The 26,498-nt window shown below is 39.8% G+C and overlaps 1 protein-coding gene across 6 annotated transcripts; it reads left to right on the top strand.

The window, feature by feature from the left end:
- Positions 1 to 1,682: 1,682 nt before the first annotated feature.
- Positions 1,683 to 26,498, top strand: KEL (Kell metallo-endopeptidase (Kell blood group)). 6 transcript variants are annotated; one of them, XM_071762887.1, is made up of 21 exons: positions 1,686 to 1,875; positions 1,976 to 2,128; positions 4,005 to 4,110; positions 7,978 to 8,119; positions 8,411 to 8,476; positions 9,482 to 9,685; positions 10,226 to 10,350; positions 11,275 to 11,421; positions 13,219 to 13,281; positions 14,267 to 14,455; positions 14,827 to 14,972; positions 16,230 to 16,353; positions 16,845 to 16,955; positions 17,994 to 18,092; positions 18,547 to 18,624; positions 19,063 to 19,166; positions 20,124 to 20,234; positions 22,115 to 22,182; positions 22,410 to 22,567; positions 23,448 to 23,540; positions 24,447 to 26,498. In XM_071762887.1, the coding sequence occupies exons 7-21, from the start codon at positions 10,291 to 10,293 to the stop codon at positions 24,621 to 24,623; spliced, it is 1,728 nt and encodes a 575-aa protein (XP_071618988.1). In that variant the 5' UTR covers positions 1,686 to 1,875; positions 1,976 to 2,128; positions 4,005 to 4,110; positions 7,978 to 8,119; positions 8,411 to 8,476; positions 9,482 to 9,685; positions 10,226 to 10,290; the 3' UTR covers positions 24,624 to 26,498. The 6 variants fall into 6 exon arrangements, with proteins under 6 accessions (XP_071618954.1, XP_071618979.1, XP_071618961.1 ...); XM_071762894.1 differs by having other exon boundaries at positions 10,204 to 10,350; XM_071762869.1 differs by lacking the exon at positions 8,411 to 8,476 and having other exon boundaries at positions 1,684 to 1,875.

Raw genomic sequence — 26,498 nt, 5'->3', positions numbered from 1 at the left:
TATGTGTGAAATCCATATAGTGTAATGATATCAATGTAACATTCTGTGAAATTCTGCATTAAATTTACATGTAATTAAGATGAGGAAGAGCCCCTATTTAAAAGATACTGGCTCATGAAACCTTATTACCTCTAATCATATACCACTGGCATATTGACCAAAAGGCTTTTTTTGGTCTTTTCAAGTTTTATTGAAAATTAAAGTAAAATTAACTTCATTACTTAAAGCTTGGGAGCTGTTAGATGCTGTAATTAGGAAGATGGAAGAATTCAAACCCACAGATAAGACAGAGAAATAAATTGCATATTGTCATAAAGAAATTTTTCCAGTCAGTTTACAAAAGATATCTCCACTGTATGATCACTTATATTTATCACTTATATTTAAACCTAGCCAGGCTTAAGCCAGGTACACATTTGTGTACCATTTCTTTGTCTTTATCAGCACAATTACCTGAGTGTTTATAAAAAGAGTTCCAGAACTGTAGCTATTGTGAGAAAAGATGTAAAATCGGAAAGAATGGAAAAAGCTCAAAGGCAAATGTGGCATTTTCCACAAAGATTTGGGAATTAACTAGCTGTAAATTAATTTAGGCCATAATGAACAAAGCATCTCCGTATCTGTTGGAGAGTAAGGATCACAGTAATGATCTTCACAGTGATGCAACACTTGGGACTACAGAGCAGTGTCTTGTTACTTCCACTAAGTTTAATCTAAATCATTTATGCAACAAGTACTTGCAAATAGGATCCTAATGTTAGGCTGAAGGGAAGTGATCCATTGCAAGGAAAGAAATGTGTGCAAGGAACATTTTTGCTGTATTCAGAGACATTATTACAGTATTTAGAGATGATTGACATAGCTACTAGTGACGTGGGAGGTAGAAAGAACAAGGAGTAGATAACTAGTTTCAGCCATATTAAGAAGTCTGTTGTCACAGTATAATCTTAGATGTTGAGAAATTATGCAACCATTACAGGAATAGGGAAAAAATCAAATTGATGAAGATGTAAAGAAGATTTTTACTTGAGGATAGACATCAAAGATTTAGTAAGCTCTGGACAACTGAACAGATATCTAATTATCTTCAGGTAGTGAATCAAGACATCATATTCTCCTGAGAAACTAGCAAGATGGTGAGGTAAGCAGTTCTTGATACTCTGTTCATTTTTTTTTTTTTTTTGGAAGCTGACAACAAACTGGTCTCCAACATCTCTCAGTACCCATCTGCCACTTCTGAAGGTTCTCAACTTCCAACATCCACAACTAATTTTTTAATGTCTCTGGGAAGTGATCCTGCTTCTCCCTCCTCAAAGCACAGAGACTTCGCTCCCAAAACCTTCCAATATACATCCTTAAGGAAGCAAAGAAACAGGGGCTGGCCACTACCTGAGAAACAATGAGCAATTTTAGGTAGAATCAATAGTGAATTGTTTAAATTTTGTCTCCAAATGCAAAAGAGAAACAATCAGAAGTGGATTTGTGCTCCCCTTTGAATGGACTTTTGGATGCAGATGAGAGAGAGCAGAAAGAAAAATCTGCACATTGTCCTTTGTTTTGCAGGAGGAGGAGTACTAGATCCATAATCCTTGCTATCTGGCAATAGTCAGAGGCCTCCAGGCCACAGAGCAGCAGGTTGAAACAGGTTATTAGCAGTGAGAGTATCAGACCTAAACAGGCTTGTTGGGTGGGTAGGGGAGTAAGGCTGCTGGAGAGAAAAGCAAATAGTTGAGAAGAGGCCGGGGGAGATAGGGAATCACATTCTTCTGTTCCAGGAGATTTCAGTTCAGCTCCAAGAGCCAGAAAGAGACATCAGTGTCAGAAGGGAACAAAAAACCACAGTTTTATGAGAAGCAGAGGTGTTAGGAGGAGGAGGTGGGTGGGGAGTTGTAGAAATGCATCCATTTCCCTCCCTCTGATTTTCTTTAAGGGCGTTTTTCTCAGAGTTTTTCCTCTCTTTTCCTCCTCCCCAGAGCAAACAGCCAAGCTGGGAAGAAGAGATTGTCTCTGAGCTTCGAAGTGTGTTTCGGCACGGCAGACTGATAGTGAGCAAGTAAACAGAGCTGACTGCTGTGGCAACCACAGAGGCAGAGCCGGCACAGGGACAGGGATGACAACACTTACAGAGGTAAGGAAATGGATCTGCCTTGCAGTCTCGCTGAGGTACCTTTGTTGAGCCCCTCTCTTTCCCTTTTCCTGGCACAGTTACCCCGTTCATTGCCCCAGGGAACTGGAGAAGTGTCAAAACTGTGTTTTGGCAGTTTTATCCAGAAGGGGCTTGTCTGGGTCTCAGAATTACTGGAGTAGGGTGTGTGGTGCGAGGATTTTGGGTGTTCTTCCCCTTCTTGTTACCCGTCCTAATGGACATTCTGAGGCTGTGTCCAGAGCTCTGGCCAACAAGCAGCAGTAATAATAACAACAAGAACAGTCTGATTATTTGCCTCTTAATTTGTTGTATCCCCATTTTTAAACAAATTAGGAAGGGCTTCAGCAGAAATGTGCAAACTTTTTCCTCACAAATAACTGCAGGTAAAAGTGGCATAGTTTTCTAAATGTGAGAGTGACATGGTAGGCCTAATTACTCCCAGTGTAGTACAGTGTCATTTTTCTAATTTGATGTCATATATATTAATTATATATATAACTATAACTATGTTAATATATATATTAACTAGTAAAGTGTTAATTGCTTATTGACAGACAAATCACATTGAACTGAACTGCTAACTCAGGACTGCTGAAATTCACAAAATGTTGAAAAGCAACAGTGATAAATAGTTTTCTTTGTAAATAACTAGTATAAAAAATTAATGGGCATGTTTTATTACATTGGGGGCTGTTCAGGATTGCAAGAGCTGAGGCTGTAAGGCAAGCAGTCACTTCATAAATTATCTTGCCTGCATTTTTCTGGATGAAAAATTTGCAGAAATGTTTGGCTTGTATATCCATTGTCATATTTTTATGTGATAAACATCAGATGACAATCATAATTTCAAATATTTTTTGGTCATGGTTATACTTCTGCCTTTTAATAGTCCAGAATATAATTCATCAGACTTTCTATTTGTTTTTTCATGTTAGCAGGCACTAACTTTTGAAGACAAGCAAAATATAATTTCTCAAATGGAATTTAATTTATGCTTAATTTATGGTCTTCAGTCATTTGCTGACAAAAGATGAATTTAGGAAAACATTGAAAATTTTGTGAGTATCAGGGCATTAATCTGAAAACATGTCATCCACATGACTAATGTGGTAAACACAATTTGGGTAGCAGTTGAAGTCAGTAATTCATTAATTATATACTGGTTGAGAAATAATACCCCTAATTTTTCTCGTAAATAGTTATGAAAAATAAATTCAATGTTTGCTGCCTTGGATCTCTTTAGTTTAATTTACTTTATTAGCCTAAAAGTTAGATATTTAATTTTATGCACGAGCATTAAACACAGGAAAAGTGCAAGGTGAGGAAGTATTAGGATGAGGAACTTCAGCCTCCCAGCAGAATTCAGAAGTGCCTCGCAAGCAGAAAGAAATAATTTGTGAAGCAAAATAAAATTATTTGGCTGATTTAGTTGTATCAAATAGTTCTTTCTTTAGTGATAACTAAAGATGAGGCTGTCCTAGGTGATATTTGCGTTTGAATAGGGTGACTGACATAGAGCAAAAATTTGGAATTATACATTTTGTAATTGAGGAAAATTGTAAGTCAGCTTTTACATTCCATATAAATTAAAAGTGACAATTTACAGTTAGTGACAATCAGAATTCACTGAAGTATCACTTCATAGACCATCATTATGCAGACATTTGATCTCACAGCTACAGCAAGGCCATTTTAATTTGAGCATTTGCACATTCTTAAAATCATGAAAGACCTGAAACTGTAATGGAAATTGCATTCATCTTCATGCAAATACCGATGATTCTGCTCACTTACTCATAAGTGAGGTTTGTATGAAAACGCTCTTTAGAGATTAAAGACTCTTTATCCTTTTCCACAGGCTTGCTCAAACTATTCACTTGTCTGTTTGTATGGAGCATACTAGATGAGGCAACCAGGCCTCTAAATATACCACAATTAAAGTGATTCGGCTTCCTGCAAGCTAGGTAATGTTCCTGCATCCTGTGCCCTGGAACTTTCCCTATTCCACTTCCAGTTCCATAAATCCACACTTCCCTGACCAAGGGTGACTTAATTAGGAAGGGCTCTGTATTTTAGTGCCTGTGTTATGTGAACCACTTAGTCCATCTGTGGCATAAAAGTGAAGTGCATACTAGATAAACAATCTGACAGGGATATAGCCCAGGTATTTAAACGAGCAGGTATTTGTCTAGATTTCTTTAAGCTGTTTTAAGAAAAAAATTAAAAAAATTTAAAATTACACATTTTTCATGGAATCACAGAATAGTTTGGGTTGGAAGGGACCTTAAAGATCATCCAGTTCCAACCCCCTTGCATGGACAGGGACACATCCCACTAAACCAGGTTGCTCCAAGCCCCATCCAGCCTGGCCTTGAATACTTCCAGGGAAGGGGCAGCCACAGCTTCCCTGGGTGACTTGTGCCAGTGTCTCACCAACCTCACACTGGAGAATTTCTTCCTAACAACTGTTCTAAATCTAGCCTCTTCCAGATTAAACCACTATCACTTGCTTTCCTAGCCTGGTCCCTTGTTGCTTGGAAAATTTCTCTGTATTCCTACCAGGCTACCTAGCTGTGCTTCCACCCTCTGTAGGCTTCCGTTTTGTCTCTGAGTGTGTCCAGGAGCTCCTGCTTTATCCGTGCATCCATACGTCCTCCTGGCACTTTTACCTGGCTTCCTCTTTGTTGGCATGCATCACTCCTGAGTTTGGAGAAGGTAATCATTGACTTTAACCAGTCATTGACTTTAACTTTCTTGGCCTCCTCTTCCCTCCAAGGCTTTAACTCATGGTACTCAAGAAAGCAGTTCTCTGAAGAGGCCAAAGTCTACTCTCCTGAACACCAGGGTAGTGAGCTTGCTGTGCATGCTCCTCACTGCCTTAAGGATCTGCACCATTTCATGGTCACCATAGCCAAGGCTGCCCTTAAGTTTTACATTCCCCACCAGCCACTCCCTATTGGTAAGAACAAGGTCTAGTGTAGCACCTTTTTTCATTAATTCTTCTATCATTTGGAGATGGAAATTATCATCAGTGCATTCCAGAAGCCTCCTGGATTGCTTATGCTCGGCTGTGTTGTCCTTCCAACCAGGGTGATGAAAATTCCCCATGAGATCCAGGGCTTGTGAAGAGGTGGCTATTCATATCTATCTACGAAGGGACTCACCCACTCAGTCTTCCTGGTCCAGTGGCCTCTAGCAGACCCCTACTGTAATGTTCCCTGTCCCTGCTCTCCCTTTAATCCCGACCAATAACCTTCCAGGTGGCTCCTTGTCCATCCACAGGCAGAGCTTCATGCTGGTGTTTCACATAGAGGATGACCCTCCCTCCTTGTCTTCCCTGTCTGTCCTATCAAAGAGCCTGTATCCTTTTCTTCTTACACTCCAGTCATAGGACTCATCCCACCAGGGGTCTGTGATGCCAGTGAAACCACAGCCCTGGAGGCATATGCAGATCTCCCAACTCCTCTTGTTTATTCCATATACTGCATGTGGCAGGAATAGCAGGAATAGGCCAGGTTTTCAGTGTGAAAACCAAGAAGTGTATTGCAGCAGAGAAGACAGGAGCATTGTGAATGTAAATCATTCACTCTCTTCTGTGTGGTGAGAGATGAGGACCAAAATGTTGACGAATAATTTTCCTTTTTACTCTTCACCCAACCAGTTTTCTTAAACTCACTTCCCTACCACACTATTGGCCCATGACTCATTCTATACTTGAGGAGTAAAAGTTAATTTTTTAATAACAGGGTTGTGTGAAAGGAATTTGAATTTCCTTCTTTATATTTTCAACACTGTATTTTGCCAGTATGGTCATGTTCTGTATCCAGCATCTTTTAATGCCAGGATTAACTTGTATGTACTTGCTCTCCACCTGCTTATTTTGTATCCTGCCTAAAGAAGTCTAGAGAATAAGTTTTTAAAGGGAGAAAAGCAGTTAGGTATTTAACCCTTGTTAGCCATTCCCATGAGTAAAGTAAGCGGATGTATGCTTTTGAGAGCCTACTGTTAATGACAAATAAAATGCACATTTGAAAGATACAGAATTATGAGATCTGTTCTATTTCTTTCTGTGTTTTCTGTTTTGTTCATGTTTTTGTGAATGACTTGTACATAGCACATTAGGCCAGATAATTAACAGCAAACTCATTAATTTCCTCAGCCTTTCCTCAGGTGAACAGGAATATTCTGTGAAGTACTTAATTCTTGTAGGATTTTGCTTAATTTCTTCGTGTGAATTTTGTAAAGATTTTTGGTTTCAGTTTTTGAAGCAAAGAAGATAGATATTGAACGTGGTGACAAACACAGTTTAGCTGCTGCATGTAAGGCCAGACAAGGGAAGAAAATCTACAACCTGAGTCATGATGAGGCAGACAAGAAATGATGACTTTCCCAGCAAGGAGTACACCCTCACAGTACAGGAATTGAGGAGGGGTAGAGCAGATTTGGTGACAGTAGCCAGGGTCAACCAAGAGTATAGGTTGCCAGAAAAATCCATTGTGATGAGGGAGGCCCAAGGTCAAACCTACAGAATCAAGTCTGTAGGTTAAGGTCAGGATCCAGATTATTGGGATACATTGCCAGTCTGAGGCATGGCTGCTGCTGCAGCATAGCTCAGATGGAGGTCATGCATGAGAGCAGCAAAAAAGGAGCTCTCAAATGGTGAATGGGCACCTTTACTGAGACTACTTCTGGCTTTTTATCAAGGAGCTCCAAGACCCAGAGCACAGGGAGGCTGTGGGGACAGTCACAGCCAGGCCCTAACACTAGCATGCAAGATTCTCAAAGTAGCATTTCCATCAGTTTTCACACCTATGAGATTTACTCCTTGCTTGCTATATGATTTCTTTATCCCTCATCCTTCCATTACCTTCTTTTTTTTCCCCCTCTACCTTCTTTTCCTCACTGTATATTCTTACTCAGTTATTCCACATCTAATTTTTTTAATTTCTTTCCCTTTCTAGCATTACCAGCATCCATTACTATGCCAGCTCTCCTGTAGTCTGCTGCTCTTCGGTCTTATGCACATTAAAATAGGTAGAAGAAGTGGACACGCAGAATAAACGTCATTTTACTTAACTTTATCAAGGCAGACATTAGGGATGTGTCTTAACATAGTCCTCTAGCTTCCTTTGCAGTCAGTGGAAAAAAAACCACGTAACTCTAAAGGATGCTTCATATTTTAGAGAGATGTCTAACATAGAAGCTAAGGGCTTAGCCCTCTCCACCTTAGCCTTGTCCACTGACTAAAAAGGCAGACCTAGGTTATGACCACAATTACATTTATGTGAGATAAGACCTCTCTGTGTATAAGAACTTCTCTGTGTCTTACAGCTTACTGCAGTTTTTAGAATAGAGCAAATCTTTTCTCCCGCTTGAACCAGACTAAAGGTCTTAGGATGTATGAGTCACTTCCTGAGAGATCTGAAATTAGTGCTCAGGTTGTTAGATGTAACAGAATAAAGAACCACCAGTTGTAGTTATTAGCTTTAAAAGTTCAGAAAGGCTTTGGTATCTTCTGGAGGTATATGCAACGTGAATCCATAAATCAGAAGGAACTATGGAGGGACAAGCCTCCTTGTGGCAAACTGAGTTTTTGATGGGTAATTCATAACATTGTAACATACAGATGGAAAAAAAAGGGAAATTAAAGAGATGAGAAGGACCCCAGCATTACAGTCACATAGGTGACTTGCATAACTGTTGTCATTCTGGAACTAGTCTTGTGGGTAATTTTCTAGAAGATTAGATGGAAGATGGAGTGTGTGACCAGTGTTAACATTAATACGATTTTTTTTTTTTTTTTTCTGTTTGTCTTATTTTTCTCTCTTCAGACTTGTGACCAGGAGCTGAAAACAGGTGCAAAGAGCAAACGATGTCTTCAGGGGAAAAGCCTACTTCTGTGTACACTTCTTCTTGGTACTCTCCTTGGCTTTACACTACTTATCACATACATCATGATGACTTGTGGTCTAGGTATAATACGGAATATTCTTTTCATTGCTTCCTCTTCACCCTATCTGTGAGCTCCCTTTCTCTCTTCATTGTGTATTAGGCTTAGCATCTGTGTTAAGAATCAGACTTTCAGAATCTCAAAGAATTCTAACACCAGTAGTAGAAAAGGGACACTGTTCTGCCTTTTTAGTGGGGAGAGATCCCCATACCTGTCCTCCTTCTCTGCCTGCCATTTAACATACCTGGCCCCAGTTTTGAGGGAGAACATTACATTTTCTTGCATCTCATCATTGTGTCGTGCTCTGACTGTAGTTCTCTCCAGCAAACAACTGAATCTGCGATTTGGAGCTCCCCCTCCACCTTTCCATCTCTGAGTCAGTAAGACCAGTCCTACTTTTTTAGCATAGACCAATTCAGTCATAGTTTAGAAGGGAGAGTCATAATCTCTTGCTAATGGGGGAGTGAGTATAGACCAGAAACGTTGATTTGCATTTCAAATTTTCTAAACAATTGTCTGCAAAATTGTCCATGTTTATGCATATGAAATGCTCAGTACTGAAGGTGCTTTTACATTGGTGGATAGAGACATTCCCTGCCACAAGATAAACATTAGTGACTCTTAACCTAACACTTTCTTCAGCCCCTGTTGTGTGTTAGAGACCACTAACTGTAGAGACCAAAGAAGAGTGGCTTGTTTAGATCTGGTCTATTTCCACTCTTCCTGCCTCCTCCTATATCAGCTGTTGAAATCGTAGTATGCAAAGTCTTACTTTAATTTACAAATTACTTATTTCAGTAAGAAATTAATCTGTATCATGTTGATACAAGACATTGAAGCAAAATGAGAACACATACCCAGTGACTGGCAGCAGTTTAGATAGAGTTTTAAATTAAAGCAAGATGTGCTAGAAAGTTTTTGCTAGAAAGTTTTTAACAAATGTCATATATGAGAAATGCATACATGCTTGAAGATCTCCCTTCACATTTTCCACTTATTTCCATACTTTTTAATATGTTATGTCCTTCTTTTTCTTCATGTGTTGACACCATCAGCTGCTTGGCCAAATTTGACTGATTCAGAGAAAATACACTGAGAAGGCAGAATAATCCAACATGTGACTGGGTAGATAGTATGAACCACGTCTGGACTCTGATTACCTGGCCTCTATTTAAAGAATCTCACTTACAAAGAGCAAAGGCAATCTTCTTGTGAATTGAAAGATGAAACATACTTTGTTCCATATTCACTAGAAATTTACAAGAAGTTCAACACTTTTTATGTTTGCCTTTTTTTGTTTGTTTGCTTGTGTACTTGTTTTGGTTGGGGTTCCTCTCACTCTCCACTGTCACTGCTCAGCTCTCTTCTATTTACTTCCTGCCCAGGATCCTGTGATGCCGAGCAAAGACTGACACTGTTGTCCAGACTCCTGAATTCTAGGAATGACACTGTAGATCCCTGTGAGGATTTCTACAAATATGCCTGTGGTAGCTGGAAAAGCAAACAGACAAGCAGAACCACAGAAGAATCACTAAATGTATTCGATGTGTTGTTGGAAGAAAACCAGCTGATCCTGAAAAGGCTTTTAGGTAGGGATAGATGATTGGTATGTTAATTTCAGCATCTTTCTTGGTCAGAGCTGAGGATACTAATAACTGAGAGCACAATCATTCCTAACAGGAACTGAGTCCATTCTACTCCTTCTTTTACCATTACAGCTGCAGATTTATTCTTGAGCATGTTTTATTACAATAGCTGCATTTTTAATGTTTCAGTTCCCCTTGTCAAGTATAACAGATGAAAGTCACACTTTAGAATTCTGACTGTAACCCAAATAATTCTGTTGCTCTAGTTGATGTGCTTGTCTGAATGTCCATTCTGGACATGTGTCCTGGAAGAAAGCACCACCTTTCCATTGTACTTCTGCTTTCCTGAAAAAAAACTTAAGTATTTGGCCTCGGGAAGAGTCATGGCAGTAGAAGATCTCTTGTTCTGGGTGACTTTAGAAAGTATGAATGTATTTATTAAACTGTTCTGACTGAAAGTACAGTATAATATTCTTTTTTTTTTTTTTTTTTTTTTTTTTTTGGTACTACCACTTTTGTAGTTTTTAATTTCTCTTTACTTAGAGGGCTCACAGTCTGGGTTAAGAGGCTCAGCTAAGGAGAAGGCAGTCCAGTTCTATCGCTCCTGCATGGATACCCAACGGATAGAATCCCAAGGAACTCAACCATTGAAGGACCTCCTAAATCAGGCAAGTGTTTGTGCCATTACCTCTTCCTTCTAGAAGATAATTCCACCAGGTAAATGGGAAGTGTGAATTTATGGTCATATGGTCCCACCTGATGGAATTTTGTGAGGATTGGGAACTGAAATAAGCATGGCTCACAGCACAGCTTCCAAGTATAAATCTTCTAGCTTTAAATGTTGTTTCAAGATTTGATTTTCTGACATCAGGTACTTGAATGACCTTGCATATTACTTTAGGAATGTAAAACAACCAAGAATGCAGAAGGATCTTTTAATCTCAGAAGCTCTGTTGCATAGGATCTGACTTACATATCAGGGAACACCTTGCAAAATGGGCAAAATTTTTGTGTCTGAGATCTGATGGCATTCCACTGGCCCAGGCTTCAAGAGAGCTTGTTCAAAGAGGAAAATGCTTCTCTTTAGCATTCTGAGACAGTCCTCTCATTGCCAGGTAGGGCTGTATATCTTCCTGACAGCAAAGAGCATCTGTGCCCTTTCTCCAAGGAGGATGAAGAACCTTCCACCAGAAGGAACATTGACTGTAGGCCCACCTGTGAATCTGGTTGTCAGGGAGGTGGGACTGTAATAACTGATCCCTGGTGGTCCTTCTGAATGGCTTTAGAAAAATGACACCACTTTCTTCTCTCCTTCTGGTTTTTTTTCTGGATACTGTGTTCTGTTGATACTAATGATTCTCTCTCCTTGTGTCGTGTTGCATTTTGTTGCTTGGCTTAAGTGAAAAGGACAGGAAATTTTAAAACCAACAGAAATCTGTAGAAATCTTAGAGTTTCTCCTGTTGCTATTTGCTTTGTTGCTTCTCAGTGGTCATAATAACTGAGTTCATAGGTATGAAAAAAAAAAATTAAAAATGTGAATCAAATGAGTGATTTTCTCACATGGTGTCGTTCTCTGTCTCTCCCTTTCCAGGTTGGTGGATGGAGTATCACAGGTACGGGGAAAGCAAAAAGTTTTAATGAAACTCTTCAGACTCTCATGGGCAGATACGGCACCTTCCCCTTTTTCAGAGTCCATGTAGGACCTAGTCCTTTTGACCACAACACCAATATTATTCAGGTGAGTGAACTAAAGAAAGGAAATGATCAGGATGCAATGGGAGTAAAGAGTCAGTTACACAGTCCAAGTTAAGCTTATGTTCTTCTCTGAAGAAAGCTTTCCTATATTTCAGTTAAACTTCTTGATGCTATTACATTAAAAAAGCATTTCTGGAAAACAAGCAGATGAGGAAGAATTAATTGCTTATTTTCTCTCGCCCCTCTGCCTGACAGTGTAGAATGTACTACAGTGTGGAAAAGTGGGATTCTTTTTATGTCCATGGGTGTGGTTAGTACAATAATAGAGTGTTAAGTGCTAAATGTCTGATACAGGTAGTGTACAGCTCAGTATTTTGATTTAGACCTGGTAGACAACTAAGCACCACACTTACGCAGTTGTTCAGGTCCTCCAAGCATCTTGGTCAGTCTTCCACCCAGTTGGATGAAGAGAAAATCACAAGGGCATAAGTGCAAAAAGTCATGGGTTGAGAAAAAGACAGCTTTATAAACACAAGCAAGCAAGAAAGCCAGAGGGAGGGAGAAAGGGAAGAAGTGAGGGTGGGAGGGGGCAAGGAAGCAAGGCAGACAAGGCAGGCAGACAAGACAGGCAAGGCAGGAGGGAAGGCAAGGAGAAAGGAAGGGAGAAGAGGAAGAGAAGGGAGGATAGAAGGAGGGAGGAAAGGAGGGAAGGGAAAAGGAAAGGAAAGGCAGAAGGAAAAGAAATATAAGCGATGCAAAAAACCAAACACCTTGATTATTCACCACCAAGCAATCATTGCCCAGACACTTCCTAAGCAATGGCAGCCCTCAACAACCTCCTTCAGCCTTCATTGTTCCTGTTCCTGAATGTGAACCACCTTCACATTCATTGCTGAGTGCAATGTCTCATGGTATGGGCTATCCCTTTGGTCAGCTGTCCCAGCTCTGTCCCTTCCCAACTTCTTGTGCACCCCCAGTCTACTTGCTGGTGGGACAGTGTGAGGAATAGTCTTAGAATCATAGAATCATGGAATTGGCTGGGTTGGAAGGGACCTCAGAGATCATCAAGTCCAACCCTTGATCCACTACCACTGCGGTTACCAGCCCATGGCACTGAGTGCCACATCCAGTCTCTTTTTAAATATCTCCAGGGATGGAGAATCCACCACTTCCTGGGGCAGCCCATTCCAATGCTTGATCACCCTCTCAGTAAAGAAATTCTTTCTAATATCCAACCTAAACCTCCCCTGGCACAACTTGAGACCGTGCCCTCTTGTCTTGCTGAGGGTTGCCTGGGAGAAGAGACCAACCCCCCTCTGGCTACACCCTCCTTTCAGGGAGTTGTAGAGAGCAATGAGGTCTCCTCTGAGCCTCCTCTTCTCCAGGCTGAACAGCCCCAGCTCCCTCAGCCTCTCCTCATAGGATCTGTGCTCGAGTCCCTTCACCAGCCCAGTTGTCCTCCTCTTGACTCCATGTAAGCACTGCTTAGCAGAAACTAACACATCTCTTTGTTATCAACACTGTTTTCAGTACCAATCTAAAATCTAATACCTCGTTAGCTAATATGAAGAGATTTAAACCAGTGCACCATGTAGAAGTATTTAACATGGGTTACATTTGAATATCATTCACTGCAGATTTGTTACCAGTTTGTAAATAAGCTGCAAGATATGATGGATCCACAAAAATTACTTAGAAAACATTTTCCCAAAGTAAAGCAATTTATTAACATTTCAAATTCTGTGATACAGAAAGTAAGAAAACCTGTTGAGCATATCTTTGTATATCCATTTGTGTTTCTGGAAATAGCGATATGTTTTGCTTTTACTCCTGTCTGCAGATTGACCATCCTGAGTTTGAGATTCCACCTGAGAGTAAATTCAAAGAGAAAAATTATCCTAAGGTAACATATCAGAGGCTGATGAAAGGTAAAAACAGCTGTTTGGTGTAGGGATCTCCTTGAACTGCCTCCAGGTTCAAAGTGGTCTGTTTCAATAGGTTATGGTCAGGGACTTCTGAAAATGTGTCCAGAAAAACTTATGTACAAAACTCTCTACTTTTTGAAAAAGGTAGTTTGTAAAATGTAGACCATTTTTAGATGCCAGGTTTAAAACTTGTAATGCTAGTTTTAATTTGTATTTGCTAAGTAACATGACCCTTTCTAGAGTTTTTCTCTAGGTTTCACATTGAATGAATGTTTAAAAAAATACTCTTGTTGCTCTTAAGGCTTTGTAACTTAAAATCCTTGTGTTGGGGAAGGGGTAGCTAGCATTTTTTAAGTTACTTTAAAATGTTTTAACCTAAGCTGAGGAAACAAGCTCTTTGACCTTGGTGTTACTGAAACAAAGTTAATTTCATCACAGCTCTTTCATTTTTTTAACTTTATAAAAATGAACATGATTTCCTTCTGGGTCTTTCAGGATAGTCCTCAAAGAAAGTAAACCTGTGTACCCATCACAAGCATTCCTTCGATACTTCATGAATATAGAAGCAAGAAAATCCATCAAAAATATTGGTTTATTATATCACTTCACTGTTTCTCATTTGACACTAGGGATGGCAGACTTAAGTATCTAAAATGATTCTGGTATTTAATATAATTGTAAACTGGGACAAAAATAACATTTGGGGAATTCGGTGCTCGTCACTGATAGAGGAGCTGTACCTGGCGAACTATATTCCACAGGAAGAACTGTATTCCATAAGGATGTTGCAGTGAAAAACACAGTTTTAGGGAAAAGGCTGCAGTCATTTTGAAAGACTAAAGCTTATATGGTCAGGATGGATGGTTGGATGGATAGATAGATGGATGGATGGATGAATGGATGAATAGGGTTTACTGATTTACAGTCATGTTTCTCCCAATGGTCATGTGCTCTGTATTGCAGGTTCTTCGTGTGTATCTCTCATATCTGGAGAAACTGGGGGGCCTACTTGGAAGGCCACAGGATGATTTCACTGATTGCTTTTCCCTTACCTTGTCCTTCATCTCTAACCTCCAGCGAGTTGTGACTCCACTGCAGGAAAGACAGCAGAAGGGGATGCTGTTCTTTCGCACTACCATTGGAGAGCTACAGGTATCTGTGCCTCAGCACTTGAGCAACATAATTACACCTGCTGAAGATCCAGATTGAAAGAGATGTGAGATACACTGTCTAGATGCCATTTTCTTGCTGCTTACACTTGGAGGCTGTTGAGCTTTAAATAACTTATTAACTTGCAGTCTTTTCTTGACAGCAGTTGGATTTTTCAGGCCTACAACCCTCACCTCCACAGTGCTAATTCAATTTTAAAAAGTCAGTTCTCCCTTTCTACTGTAATCATAAAAACAGCTTAACGTGCTGAATGTATGTGCTAATGAGTAGAGAGACTATCAGAGTTTCCCTGTTATTCCTTGTCAGTCAATTTAGATTCTTAGTTCAGCATGCAAGCTTTGTTTTACTTACAGGAAAAGGCACCTGCTATTGACTGGCTGTCATGTCTCCAGGCTGTCTTCCATCCTATGCCAATGAACCTCTCTCAACCAATAGCAGTGCATGACATGGATTACTTACAAGGCATGTCACAGCTCATCCAGCAATGGCCCAAGGAAAGGTAGGAATCAGTATCTATGGCTGTAGATGTTCATGTCTCAAGAAATATTAACTTCAGATACCATAAATTAAAGGATTCTCTGATAGGCTGCTGATAGTCCAGTAGCCTATCTATTGCAGGGCTGCTGTGGCTTTACATCCACAGGTTTGGCATATACTACCAATAAACCTGCACATGCAGGTCCCATCTATGGACACATGCAGAAATATGGGCATGTGTTTCACAGATCAGTGGAGATGGAACATGGGGCCACTACTGGCAGGCACCCACCCAGTCTTAGTGCTCATACAAACATGAACAGTGTTGATCCTGTTCCTTCCCTCTAGCTGATCAAGATGGGTTTATACTAGTGAAATATATACACAATATGGATCACTCCAATAGCTGGTCTTAAGTATTCAGTCTGTCTGGAAGCTGACCACAGATCCCCTGCTGTCCATAGGTGCTGGAAGCCTGGATAAATGAGCCCCTGAGTCTTGCAGCCCTAGCTGGTACTCTGGTCTCTTCTGTTACAAACTTACAAACAGCTCTCTCCAGTAGCTGGTCCAAACTTCTAGCCCCTCCAATAGCCAGTTCCCAGAACCCCGCTCTTTCCAACACCTAGCTTGAACCAAAGTCCCTCTAGTAGTCTCCTTGTCTCTCTGGTATCCAGTCCCAGCCCTCCACACAGAGAGTAGAATGTTACTTATGAATACCATTTAGTAAGCTAGGACATTCTGGTGACTGTGTGCAGGGCTCAATTTGACAGATGTCCTGGCAAGCCAAAAATTTATGTTCAACCAACAACTCTTACCACCTTTCCTCTCCATTTTCCCATGCACATTCCCACCAGACCATCACGAACCTTCCTTTCCCCTGCATTTGGTCCTTCTAATAAACATTCCATAATAAGCCTCACGGAATCTAACAGACCCCTCAAAATACTCCATAATAAGTTTCATCCAGTCCTAACACTGCTTTCCCTCCTTCTTGCCATAAAGAATCCTATTCTCCAGCAGACAGTTACCCTTTGACTCTTCATGGTGTTCTGGGGAGAGACTGGTTGGCTCACGTCAAGTCATGATTGACATGGTTGCCCCTTCAAATCATCCTCCTTTGATATCCCCAGTCATAGCCCATTCAGAATACCTTTTTTGTAATTTTTCAGCTCACTAGGATTCCTCTGCTTCAAATTACTCCTCTTGACACTTGCAATTCTTCTGTGTTTATGGTGACCACACTTTAATCTTCAGTCTCTTAAATGGCATTTTCCTACAGGGTCCTTCACATTTATATGATTGTTTGTCTGGTTGGGAATCTGTCTCCAGCCCTGGACAGTCGATTCCAAGATGCACGCCTGGAGCTATCTGAGATTCTTTATGGAAAAATGGGATCTAGGATGGTGAGTTAGCCTTTAACCATCTTCTTCAGACTGTCTGGCAGCTGAACATCCTAGACACACTTTCTGGATGTTCTCTTGAAGCCTTGTCTATATGGAGTTTCTTAGATATGGAGGGGAAAACCACTCTCACCAGGTCATTAAATGCTTCCCTTATATCAAAGAAATGTGGGAGTAGACATGACACACCTTTAGAGAGAGAAGTGCACTATATCATTGGGTAGGGAACAACAGATAGATGGTCACCTTCTATGTGTTTGTCTCAGCTAGAATATGAATCTTGTGTGAAAATAAGTAGAGTAACTCAAGAAATTCAATGTTTCACTTGATTAAACTTTTCTGAAGTAGCTTAAATGAGACTATGTATAATTTACTGGTGTCATTTTTAGATAAGAACGTATAGGCCACTGATTGCATTTACATATCTTTTTACTGTCTTCCCATCTCTTTGTCCTGAGTCTCATGTGTTTCTGTTTCTTTCTCTGTTCTTACAGATCCCAGCTGAGCGCTGGAGGAAGTGCTTGACTGACACAAGCTCTTTCTTTGAGCCAGTTCTAGGGGAGATGATTGTGCAGGAAATCTTCCCTCAGCAGACCAAGAAACGTGTAGGTATTCATTCTTATAACCCTCATAACCCCTCATAACTCATGACTTGCCAACTTAAGACCACTTCAAAGCAGGAAAATCATGTGTAGCTTTTATACCTTTTTACATATTCCTGTATTTATGCACTTCCCTTCCTTTTTTGGGAATGAAAGATGTCAGAACAAAATAATGCTGTTGTTGCTAGAATAATCAGCGCTAAAATACCACTTATTATCTTTATCTTAACTGTTAGAAAATCATGTGTGCAGCACCAATGCCTAAGACAGACCTACAGATACATGCAAAATCAGTGTGCTTCCTGCAGTGAGTTAGTGTTAACAGTACTCATCACCAACCTGATATAATTAAATAAGATTTTGCAAAGCAATTAAGCCATCATATGACCAGTTGTACAGAAATAAATCAGTGTCAAGTCATTCTGAGTGGGTCCATAGTAAAAGTAACACCTGTCTGCAGTGTGGAAAAGATGCTTTTTTTCCTTTGATGACCAGTGTTCCTTTTCCATTTGGAGGAAGTTAATATTTATGAAGAGTTTGTAGTGTGTAAGAAAGTGACAAAAGTAACCCAAATAGAAGTTAATGGGAAATCTTCGACTATTTCTAGTGAAGTGCAAAGCTGATGAACAAAACATAATTTTGTGAAGAGATTCAGGTTGCCATAATGTCAGACAGGGAGACACCAGCATGAAATACTTGTGGATACTGAATTTTCATTTCACTGAAGAAGTGGGGCAATCATTTGGTCTATTCAAAGCCTAACAGGATCTGAATGGAAAAGAATTATGTTTCCTTTTTAGTTCCTGTGAGAAGCAAGATGAAAAGGTGTGTGGGAGAGAACGGTGAGCCCTGTGAGGAACCACTGGATTCCCAATAGCTTAAGCCCAAATAATTGTTGAAACCTCCTCTGTCATCACAAGAGGAACAACTGGGAAACACCCCATTGTTTGTGGTTAAATTGCTGGAACATAGGAAGATGGTTGCTAAGCCTGGGCAATGGTTTTCTGCAGTTCTGACCCTACCTTCTTCTCTCCCTGTCAGGCTGAGCAGATGTTCTCTGAGATCCGAGATGCCCTTTATGGCCAACTGAATCACGTGGAGTGGATGGATGAACAGACCCGCCAAGAGGCTAAAGCACTGGTGCGTGCAGAAGGCAGAAGTTACAGAGGCTTTCCTTTTGATGAAGCCTTTGGAGAAGGAATAGAAGGGGCCTGCACCTTCACATATTCCTACTTGCTTCTACAGGCACAAATCTAAAATAGATGCCTTACGCACACTGAAAATTGTAGGTGTCCATCAGTGTGATGGTCAATAAGGGACATCACACACATATGGTATGGAGGAATAAAGAGGCTCAGTGTTTGCCCAAGGATACTCTGAGTTAATTGTATTGAGATACAATTCAGTTCTATACATCTAGAGAAGTTAGAAACTATAAAGATGTCTTGTTGAAACAGTAGAAGTAATTTTGAAGGTCTGATTCACAGATCATATTTAGGTTGTTCAGAAACAGTTTTAAAAAGACTTCTAGAGTGTAAAGCCTCCTCTTGGTCATGTTTCTGTTTGTTAATTTATTTGTTTATTATTATTTTAGGTTTCTGAATTACAAGTGGAGATTGGCTATCCAGCTCACATACTCCAGACTGCCAAAGTGAACCTGGAATACCAGAATGTGAGCTATACAATGTAAACATGCCTGCCTCATTATGGGCAGTTTACCTGTACCAACTGCTGTCTTACCTGCTGCTTAGAGTCTGTGACCTCCAGAGCCGTGCACATTTCCTACTGTTCATTTTCTAGGAACATAAGAGCCCAGAGAACAGTTACCTATTGCTTCTGTATAGCTGCCTATGCTGTCTCCTATTTAAAGTGGCTGACCTAATAAGAGATTGATTGTGACTTGCTTGTATCTTCTGTTTGGCTTGCAGATAGCATTCCTGTCTCATTTTAAATTGAAGGTCTTTAAAACTGGCAGAGAAAATAACACAAATGTTCATCAGCTTGTCTTTTGATTAACTCTTTTTTTGACTCATGGATCTTTTCTCTTTCTCATACTGTCCATCCCTCACTCATGCCCTGTGTCAGTCACATATCCTGTCTTTTCCTGCAGTTGGAGATAAATGAAGACACATTTTTGCTCAATGTGGTGGCTTGCTTGAATGTACTGAGGGAAAATTCCTACTTAAAACTCCTTCAGCATCATTCACAGGATAAGTAAGTGTCAGACACCAGTCTGAAAAATTTAACAGTTCATGATTCTGGTTTAATCTTATGTGATCCTAACTGGGGCTGGAAGGGTCCTGTGGATATTGTCTAGTCCAGCCTCAAAGCAGGATAAGCCAGAGCAGATCCCTCAGAACTGTGTCCAGTTGTATGCCTATACCTCTCTTTTACAGGGGAAGGAGTGGGAGGGCAAGCAGGGGATGAGGTTGGGACTGGACACAGTACTTCTAGATGTGGTTTCACAAGTCCTTCATAGAGGGGCATAATCACCTCTTTGGACTTGCTGGCAACACTTCTCCTGATGCAAGGCAAGGTGCTATTGTCCTTTGCTGCAACTCTGCATTGCTGCATCCTGTTTAAACAAAACAAAACAAAACCACTCCTTGAATCTGGCAGCTTGTCTTTTATTCAGCCTAAACCCAAGCTATGAAATAAAAATACTACTGGGGGAGCCCTAAGCTCCTGAAAAAAAGGGAAACTTTTTTGCCCATGGACCCTTGAGTAAGGGAGACAGATGGTTTTCCTGAACTTTGCAGCAAAGCAAAGCACAGTGATGGCATGAATGCCTGCAGAGTCACCTCAAAGGTGGATGCTATAGAAGGCAGGCAGCATTGACAGGCATGTTTGGGACTTTCCACTGCCTGAAGAGTACTCTGTGCAGGACTTTACAGGAGGTTATTAATCCTGTCTTACTTGATAGGGAACTTGTGAGGGTAAATCTCTTCATGTGTATGAAAGGTAAGCTACTAACTCTGACCATCTGTACACAAGTGAAGGTTTATTATACTTTTAACTAAGGTTACTCACTAAGATGCACTTCATAATTTGCTGCTGCTTTTATGAGCACTTTTACTGAGTAGACCATTTCTACATCCCCAGTGGAGGAAAGGAGCAAGACATGAGATGAGGACTCAGTACATTCTCTCATTTCTTTTTTTCTTCTTCCAGCTGGCATGTGTCTCCCTGGGCTGTGCATTCATACTACTCAATAAGGCACCACACCGTGGTCTTCCCAGCTGGAATGTTCCGCAGCCCTTTTTTCCACATGGAGTTTCCCAGGTATGGAAGGGCTGCAGAGATGGAACTGAATGTAGTGCCTTGTCTTAATCATGTTTCCAGAAATAATCTTGATGGGTCTCTTTAACTTCTTTTTCTTACTGCATCCCAGAAAGACACAGTAAAGGAGGGCGGGGGGGGCAGGAGTAATAACATTTTCTAAAGCCATATGGATACTGACTTAGGAATTCTCAAAGAGTGTGATCTGGTGCACTCTGCTGGAGCAAAATCAGAATCTAGGTAAGACTAAAGTGAGACATATATACTATTACTTCAAAGCAAAAGGGCATAGAAGACATTTCACCTTTGCCTCACTTTCCAGATTTCAAGAATTCCTGAAATCTAACCCAGAAAAAATAGGACCCTTACAGAGCAACTTCATGTGAGAAGTCTTTTTCAAACTGATCAAACACAGTTCTTATCTTCCTTTTTTAACAGAAAACTTTTCCAATAAGCAAATGCATTTTTAATGCTCTCTTCCCCTGCAACAATGACACTTCTATAGACCATCCTGTTATGTTCTTGAATCATAATTTCAGACTGCAGTTTGAAAGAAACATGTCTCAGTTAAATATAATTATTTTTTCCATGGTAATCTTCTACCTCTACTTATACAGTATCTTCTAGTCCATTCAAAAGAAGAATGAAAAAAAATGCTCTTTCCAGTAGTATGGGCTTTCACTGTATTCTTTCTCACTGAAAAAGTGTCTGCAGCTTCTTATTCCTTTTGTGTTCAGTGTTGGTAAAACTGGTTTTAAAACTGTTGGTTTTTCTCACTGTCATCCCAGTTGAGTAGTCAAACTTGATCAGCTTTAGGTGAGTTGTCACAATAGAATTTTCTCAGATGATGTTGTAAAGTTTAAACTTTACTGACAAAAGCCAATTCAGATGACTGTGAAGATAACTTAAAACAAGTCAGAAAAGTAGTACAATTGTTATAGAATCAGCAACGTTTGGGTTGGAAGGGACTTCTAAAGCCCTCTAGACCAACCTCGTGCCATAAGCAGGGACAGCTTTCACTGGATCAGATTGCTCAAAGCCCCATCCAACCTGATCTTGACCATTTCCAGTTATGAGGCATCCACAATTTCTCTGGGCAACAGTAAGAAGTTATGAGCTACAAAGCTTCTGAAAGAGCAGTTCTATGAGAAGATGAGTTCTTGTCACTTCCTACTGTGTTCCCAGTGGTGTAACACTGATCTAGAACAATAATCTCATGCTTTGGCAACATTAATCAGTGCATGTATAGAAAGAATGAGCCCCGCATTTCATATCATGGAAATGCATTTTGAGTGTACTCTTACATCTGTGCCTACATCTATAAAATCATAGAAATTCTGATTGGAAAGAAGTGCTGGAGATCTCTAGTAGAATCTCTTGCTTGAAACAAGATAACCAGTGCTAGGCCTGAGTAACTGTTGTCAAACCTTTATGATTTTAATTTGCTTTGCCAGTTTTAACTATCATTTTTTGCTGGACAACTGTTGCAAGATTGCTTCTCCAACCATCTCTTATGATTGCCATTGCACTTGTTTCTGCAGCATTTTATCCAGTAGTGAATAAATATGGACATAAACACAATATATGTCAGTCAGTAAAGGCAGAATCTCAGTCACAGACTCTTCATTATTGTGATGGCTTATTGGCTAGAAATACTTAATTCAAGACCATAGTAAAATGTTAAGCATCAGTAGAGTAATTTACACTTGTATTTGCATTTTCACAGTGTACCTCGTGTGAGAGATAATAAAAAGGAAGTCCTTCTGTGTGCTCTCAGACTAGAATGCTCCTGTGCAGCCCACAGTTGTGCTCAGTGGCTATAATGAATGCTCACCTGCTCTCTTTTTCTTTTCAAAAGCACTTTTTTAATGTTTGTTTTTCAGTGCTGTGAACTTTGGAGCCATTGGTGTCTTCATGGCACATGAACTTCTTCATATGTTCTATGGCTATGGTGGGTATCGACTGCGGTCTTTGTTTACTCCTCTACTTTCCTTCAGAGGATCTTAAATCCTGGTTCCTATGTTGGTGTATACATATAATATTAATGCAGGTGAATCTGAGGGGAAACCCATTCCAGGTCATGCTGACTACTAAGATGACTCAGTGATTAATATGAGGACTACAGATGAATTCCAGAAATATGTTTACTTTCTAGGATATATTTTTTTTTACCCACAGTGCTGCCTGGGGGCTGTCCTACATGTGACAGAAGTGCACTACAGAAATCTACAGACTGCTTGATTGAGCAGTATGAAAGCTACAGCTATAAGGTGAATGGCACTTTTACACTGTTGGAGAACACAGCTGACACTGGAGGGCTCACCATCGCTTACCAGGTATTTTAATCTACTCACCTCTCTAATCTCAGAGTCTCTCTCCACACAACGCAGCTGCCACCAAGATTTCACAAGGTTGCTCTGCTGCATCCCTCTCCTTCAGGCTGCTCCAATTTCAGATTTCTTGGCATGCCTGTATCCGTGCATTCCTCTGCTCTTCCAGACACACAAAGCTTTGCTCATAACCTCATTACTTCCATGTAAAACCGCTTGTCCCCTTCACCAATTCTTGGGTGGACCTTTCTTTGTTTTGCAATTTGTCATGTTTACAAAAGCATGTTATTATTTATATGTTTATGTTATACTTGATGAACTAAGATGAGACATGAACCAGGATTCTGTGTGGTAGTAAAATTACTCCATAATCATGTTTTTATCAACACTTCAATCTAGAGAGTATTTTTCATTTTCTGAGGCGGTAGTTCAGCAGTTTAGTTACTGAGTGCAGGGTTCTCTGAGATATCTGTGTCTCAGATGGTACTTGCTACATTTTTGCAGGAAGAGTGTTGGGAGGTTTTGAATATTTTTATTCAAGTATTTGTGACTTTCTTTGAAAGTCATCTTCATAGTACAGTCACCACATGTTCTCTTATGATGATGTTTTTGTGGTAGTGTCTGAAAAGGGAAGCCAAGGAGTTATGTTGTGATTCTACCATCTTATAGCTAGTAGGGTCATGTCAAGCATCAGAGTGAGGCAAGACATATAGAGACTTGCTAATTTATTAAATATATAATAAATATCAGATGATACCAGATTGATACATTGATATATATTGATACTTTGGTATTGTATCAGATTGATATATTTCACTGATAGAAGACGTGGTTTTGGGACGCTACTGAAAGGTGACTTATTGTTATTAATTTTCTCTCTCCACAGGCCTATAAGAATTGGCTGAAAAAGCACAAAGAAGAGGATTTACCTAATATTGGACTTTCACATGATCAACTTTTCTACCTCAGTTTTGCTCATGTAATGAATTCTAGTCTAGTAGTGTACCTCTCATCTACATTGTCTTTCACATTTTTACAGAACTGAGAATGATCTTTCTGGGAGATCCAGAATCTGGTTTAGAAAGCTGAAATTTACATAGAGGGACTCTAGCCTGTTATGAATCTCAAAACAAACAAAAGGCCTGCCTGAAAAGCTCTGAAATATACAAAGAGCTGTTTTACAAGGCTCTGAAATCTACTAAAATTAATCTGTAGCAGACAAGTTGTATCAGGGAAACAATGTTTCATTGACTTTCTAAATACTACTTTGCTGTTGTGAGCAATCTTACACACAGAAAGTGGTATTTTACTGGAAAAGATGTACCTCATAATCTCTTCCTTCTGCCTCTGTCATGGTGTCTAGATGTCATGTCAGTCTGAGTGACTGATAGTATAAAAAAAGATTTTAGAAGTTACTTGTACATAAAGAATTAGAATTAGAAGTACATGCACACGTAATTCAAGATTTCTGTGGAAACCTGGTTTATGGATTTGTAGATATTTGTGCATCTGTGCATAGTTGTGCAGTTGATTTCCCCATGACAGAGAATGGATTTCTGTGCTCAGAAAAGTCACATCCCTGTAAGTCACTGTAATTGTGCAAAGGGAAAAGTTTTATGCATGTAATGACATGTTCTAAAATCAGAGATTATTGGATCTTGGTGGCAAGATTTGCATTTCAGAGGCTATCTGGCAGCTACTGTGTCACTTGTCAATGACGTAATGTTGTAATCTCAACACTAATCTCAAGTGGAGACTTGGATTTCCATTTTAATACTATTAAAGTTACATACTCTTCCCACCAGTTCTTCTGAGTCAGGGGGATACCTAATGTTCACATGAGGACTTTCAGCCAAACTGACTTTTCTGTTTTGCTTCCTTTCAGGCAATGTGTGGATACCAGGATCCTGAGAAACTACAATCTTCCCTAAACACTGATCCACACAGTCCCTTGCCACTTCGTGTCTGTGGGCCTGTTAGCAATAGCCAGGATTTTGCAAAGCACTTCCACTGTTTCAGTGGATCTCCAATGAATCCAGACAACAAGTGCCACATCTGGTGATCTACACTGAAAAGGAGGAAGAGAGATACAATACAAGAGAGAGGAAGGTCTGAACCATGAAAGTATGACCATCTTCTGAGGGCCTTTAGGGTGCTCTTATTCACTCCTCTACCTTCCTCTTCTTGTTATCCTTTCATCAGCAGCTGATGGTAGCAAAATTCTTAAACTGAGCTCACAAGGGGAGAGGGTCTCCTCCTAATGCTTCCAGCACTTTTTCCCAGATGTGACAGCCATGTCCCAAGGTAGAAAGTCTGTGCTGGGCAAGAACTTCTGAGGAGTTGTAAACAGAAGGATTGTTAAATTTTTAGTACCTTTGTTCAGTGCATTTCCCCATCTGCTTTAACAGACTCACAGTCATGTTGAATAGACAGGGCAATAAGCTGGAGCTCTAATACTTGTCCATGTAAGACTGGCTCTTACAGTAAGTTACTATGCACATCACACATGCCATTTACCAGAGAGTAAAGAATTCTCTTCTGCCAAGAAATGGAGGAAGGGAATAGGAAAGGCTCCAGCTTCTAGGCTGAGAGGTAAGGCACTTAATACTGAAGGCTACTGAAGGCCTTTTCTGTTCTGTTCCATCAGCAAAACTCCTAAGAGACAAAAGAGGAAGGAGAGAAGTATTCCTATTGATGGGAGGGGTATTGGGAGCTGGGAACATACAATCTTTCCTTTTCAAGAAAAAAGATCTTAATTTTTCAGTCTCCATTTAGGGTTGAGGATATGGTTGAGGGTGGAGCATGGGACAGTCACAAGGTTCTGTTGAAGTCTCTGAAGACTGAACAATTAAAATCCCTGGAACTTCTCTGACCTGAGCCTGGTTTTCTCCCTCATAAAAAGTTCTCTTATCCCTAAATCTGTATGTACCATCCAAACAGAAGACTACAGCTGCTGTAGGATTTTACTTTCTACTTGAAATTGAATTTTATGTATTTATTTACTTTAGAGGAAGAAGATTATATTTTAGGATAGCAGTAAAAGCGCTTAATACACATTCTCAAGAGCAACCTAATAATTACATCCATTTCAGATTCTGATAATTAGAAAATTTATACCAGTGTTCTAAAACTTACCAAAGTTAATATGTATACAAAATATTCCTACTCTTTGCGTAATCTTAAAACTGTTCTTGATTATGGGAGTATTTTTATTTTACTTATTATATTGGCTGCTTAGGGGTTTTCTGTGGAATAGATGATAGAAAGGAGAAACATCCCTTATTCCAAAAGCATTCTAAACATTGTGAAAATCGTAATAAACTGTTAATCCTTTCCAAGTACTGACCAATGCAGCAAACTATTTTCCAAGAACAGAATGTTCAGATATTTTGTTTTCATTAATTAAAATATTAATAAAGTGTTTGCCTCAGAGAAAAAAAAAAAAACTGTCTTCCTCCACTTGTTTAATCAATTTTGTTGTAGCAGCATGGCCAGACTGTCTTCCTTTTAGATGCTAACAGCAATTAATATTGTATCAGACCTTGTGTATAATGCATTTCCATGTACTGAGACTACTTAGCTTCTTTCTAATATATAGAAAAAGAAAAAGCTATTGACAGTCTATATTTTGAGGAGTATTTAACTTTTCTTATATCTGTCTTGTTAAGTGTATGGGGGTACAGTGCCCTAGAATGTGCATTTTTTTCTTGTTCATACAATATATGACAAATTTATGTATATTCTGTTTAAGACACAGAATCACTCTTGAAGTTGATGAGTTGAATCAGTTCTTGTTTATTATTATTCCTATGGTTTTTACACAAAAAACATGAGGAGTGCAAAGAGGGAGACTTCGAAAAAAATTGAATGCATCTCAGACTAAGAATTTATTGTGTTTCTCAAGGAAAGAAGAAAATACTTTCAATATGTGTACAAA

This window comes from Heliangelus exortis, chromosome 1, assembly GCF_036169615.1.
Source record: "Heliangelus exortis chromosome 1, bHelExo1.hap1, whole genome shotgun sequence".
NCBI classification, from domain to species: domain Eukaryota; kingdom Metazoa; phylum Chordata; class Aves; order Apodiformes; family Trochilidae; genus Heliangelus; species Heliangelus exortis.
This window is presented reverse-complemented; position numbering and strand designations above follow the sequence as displayed.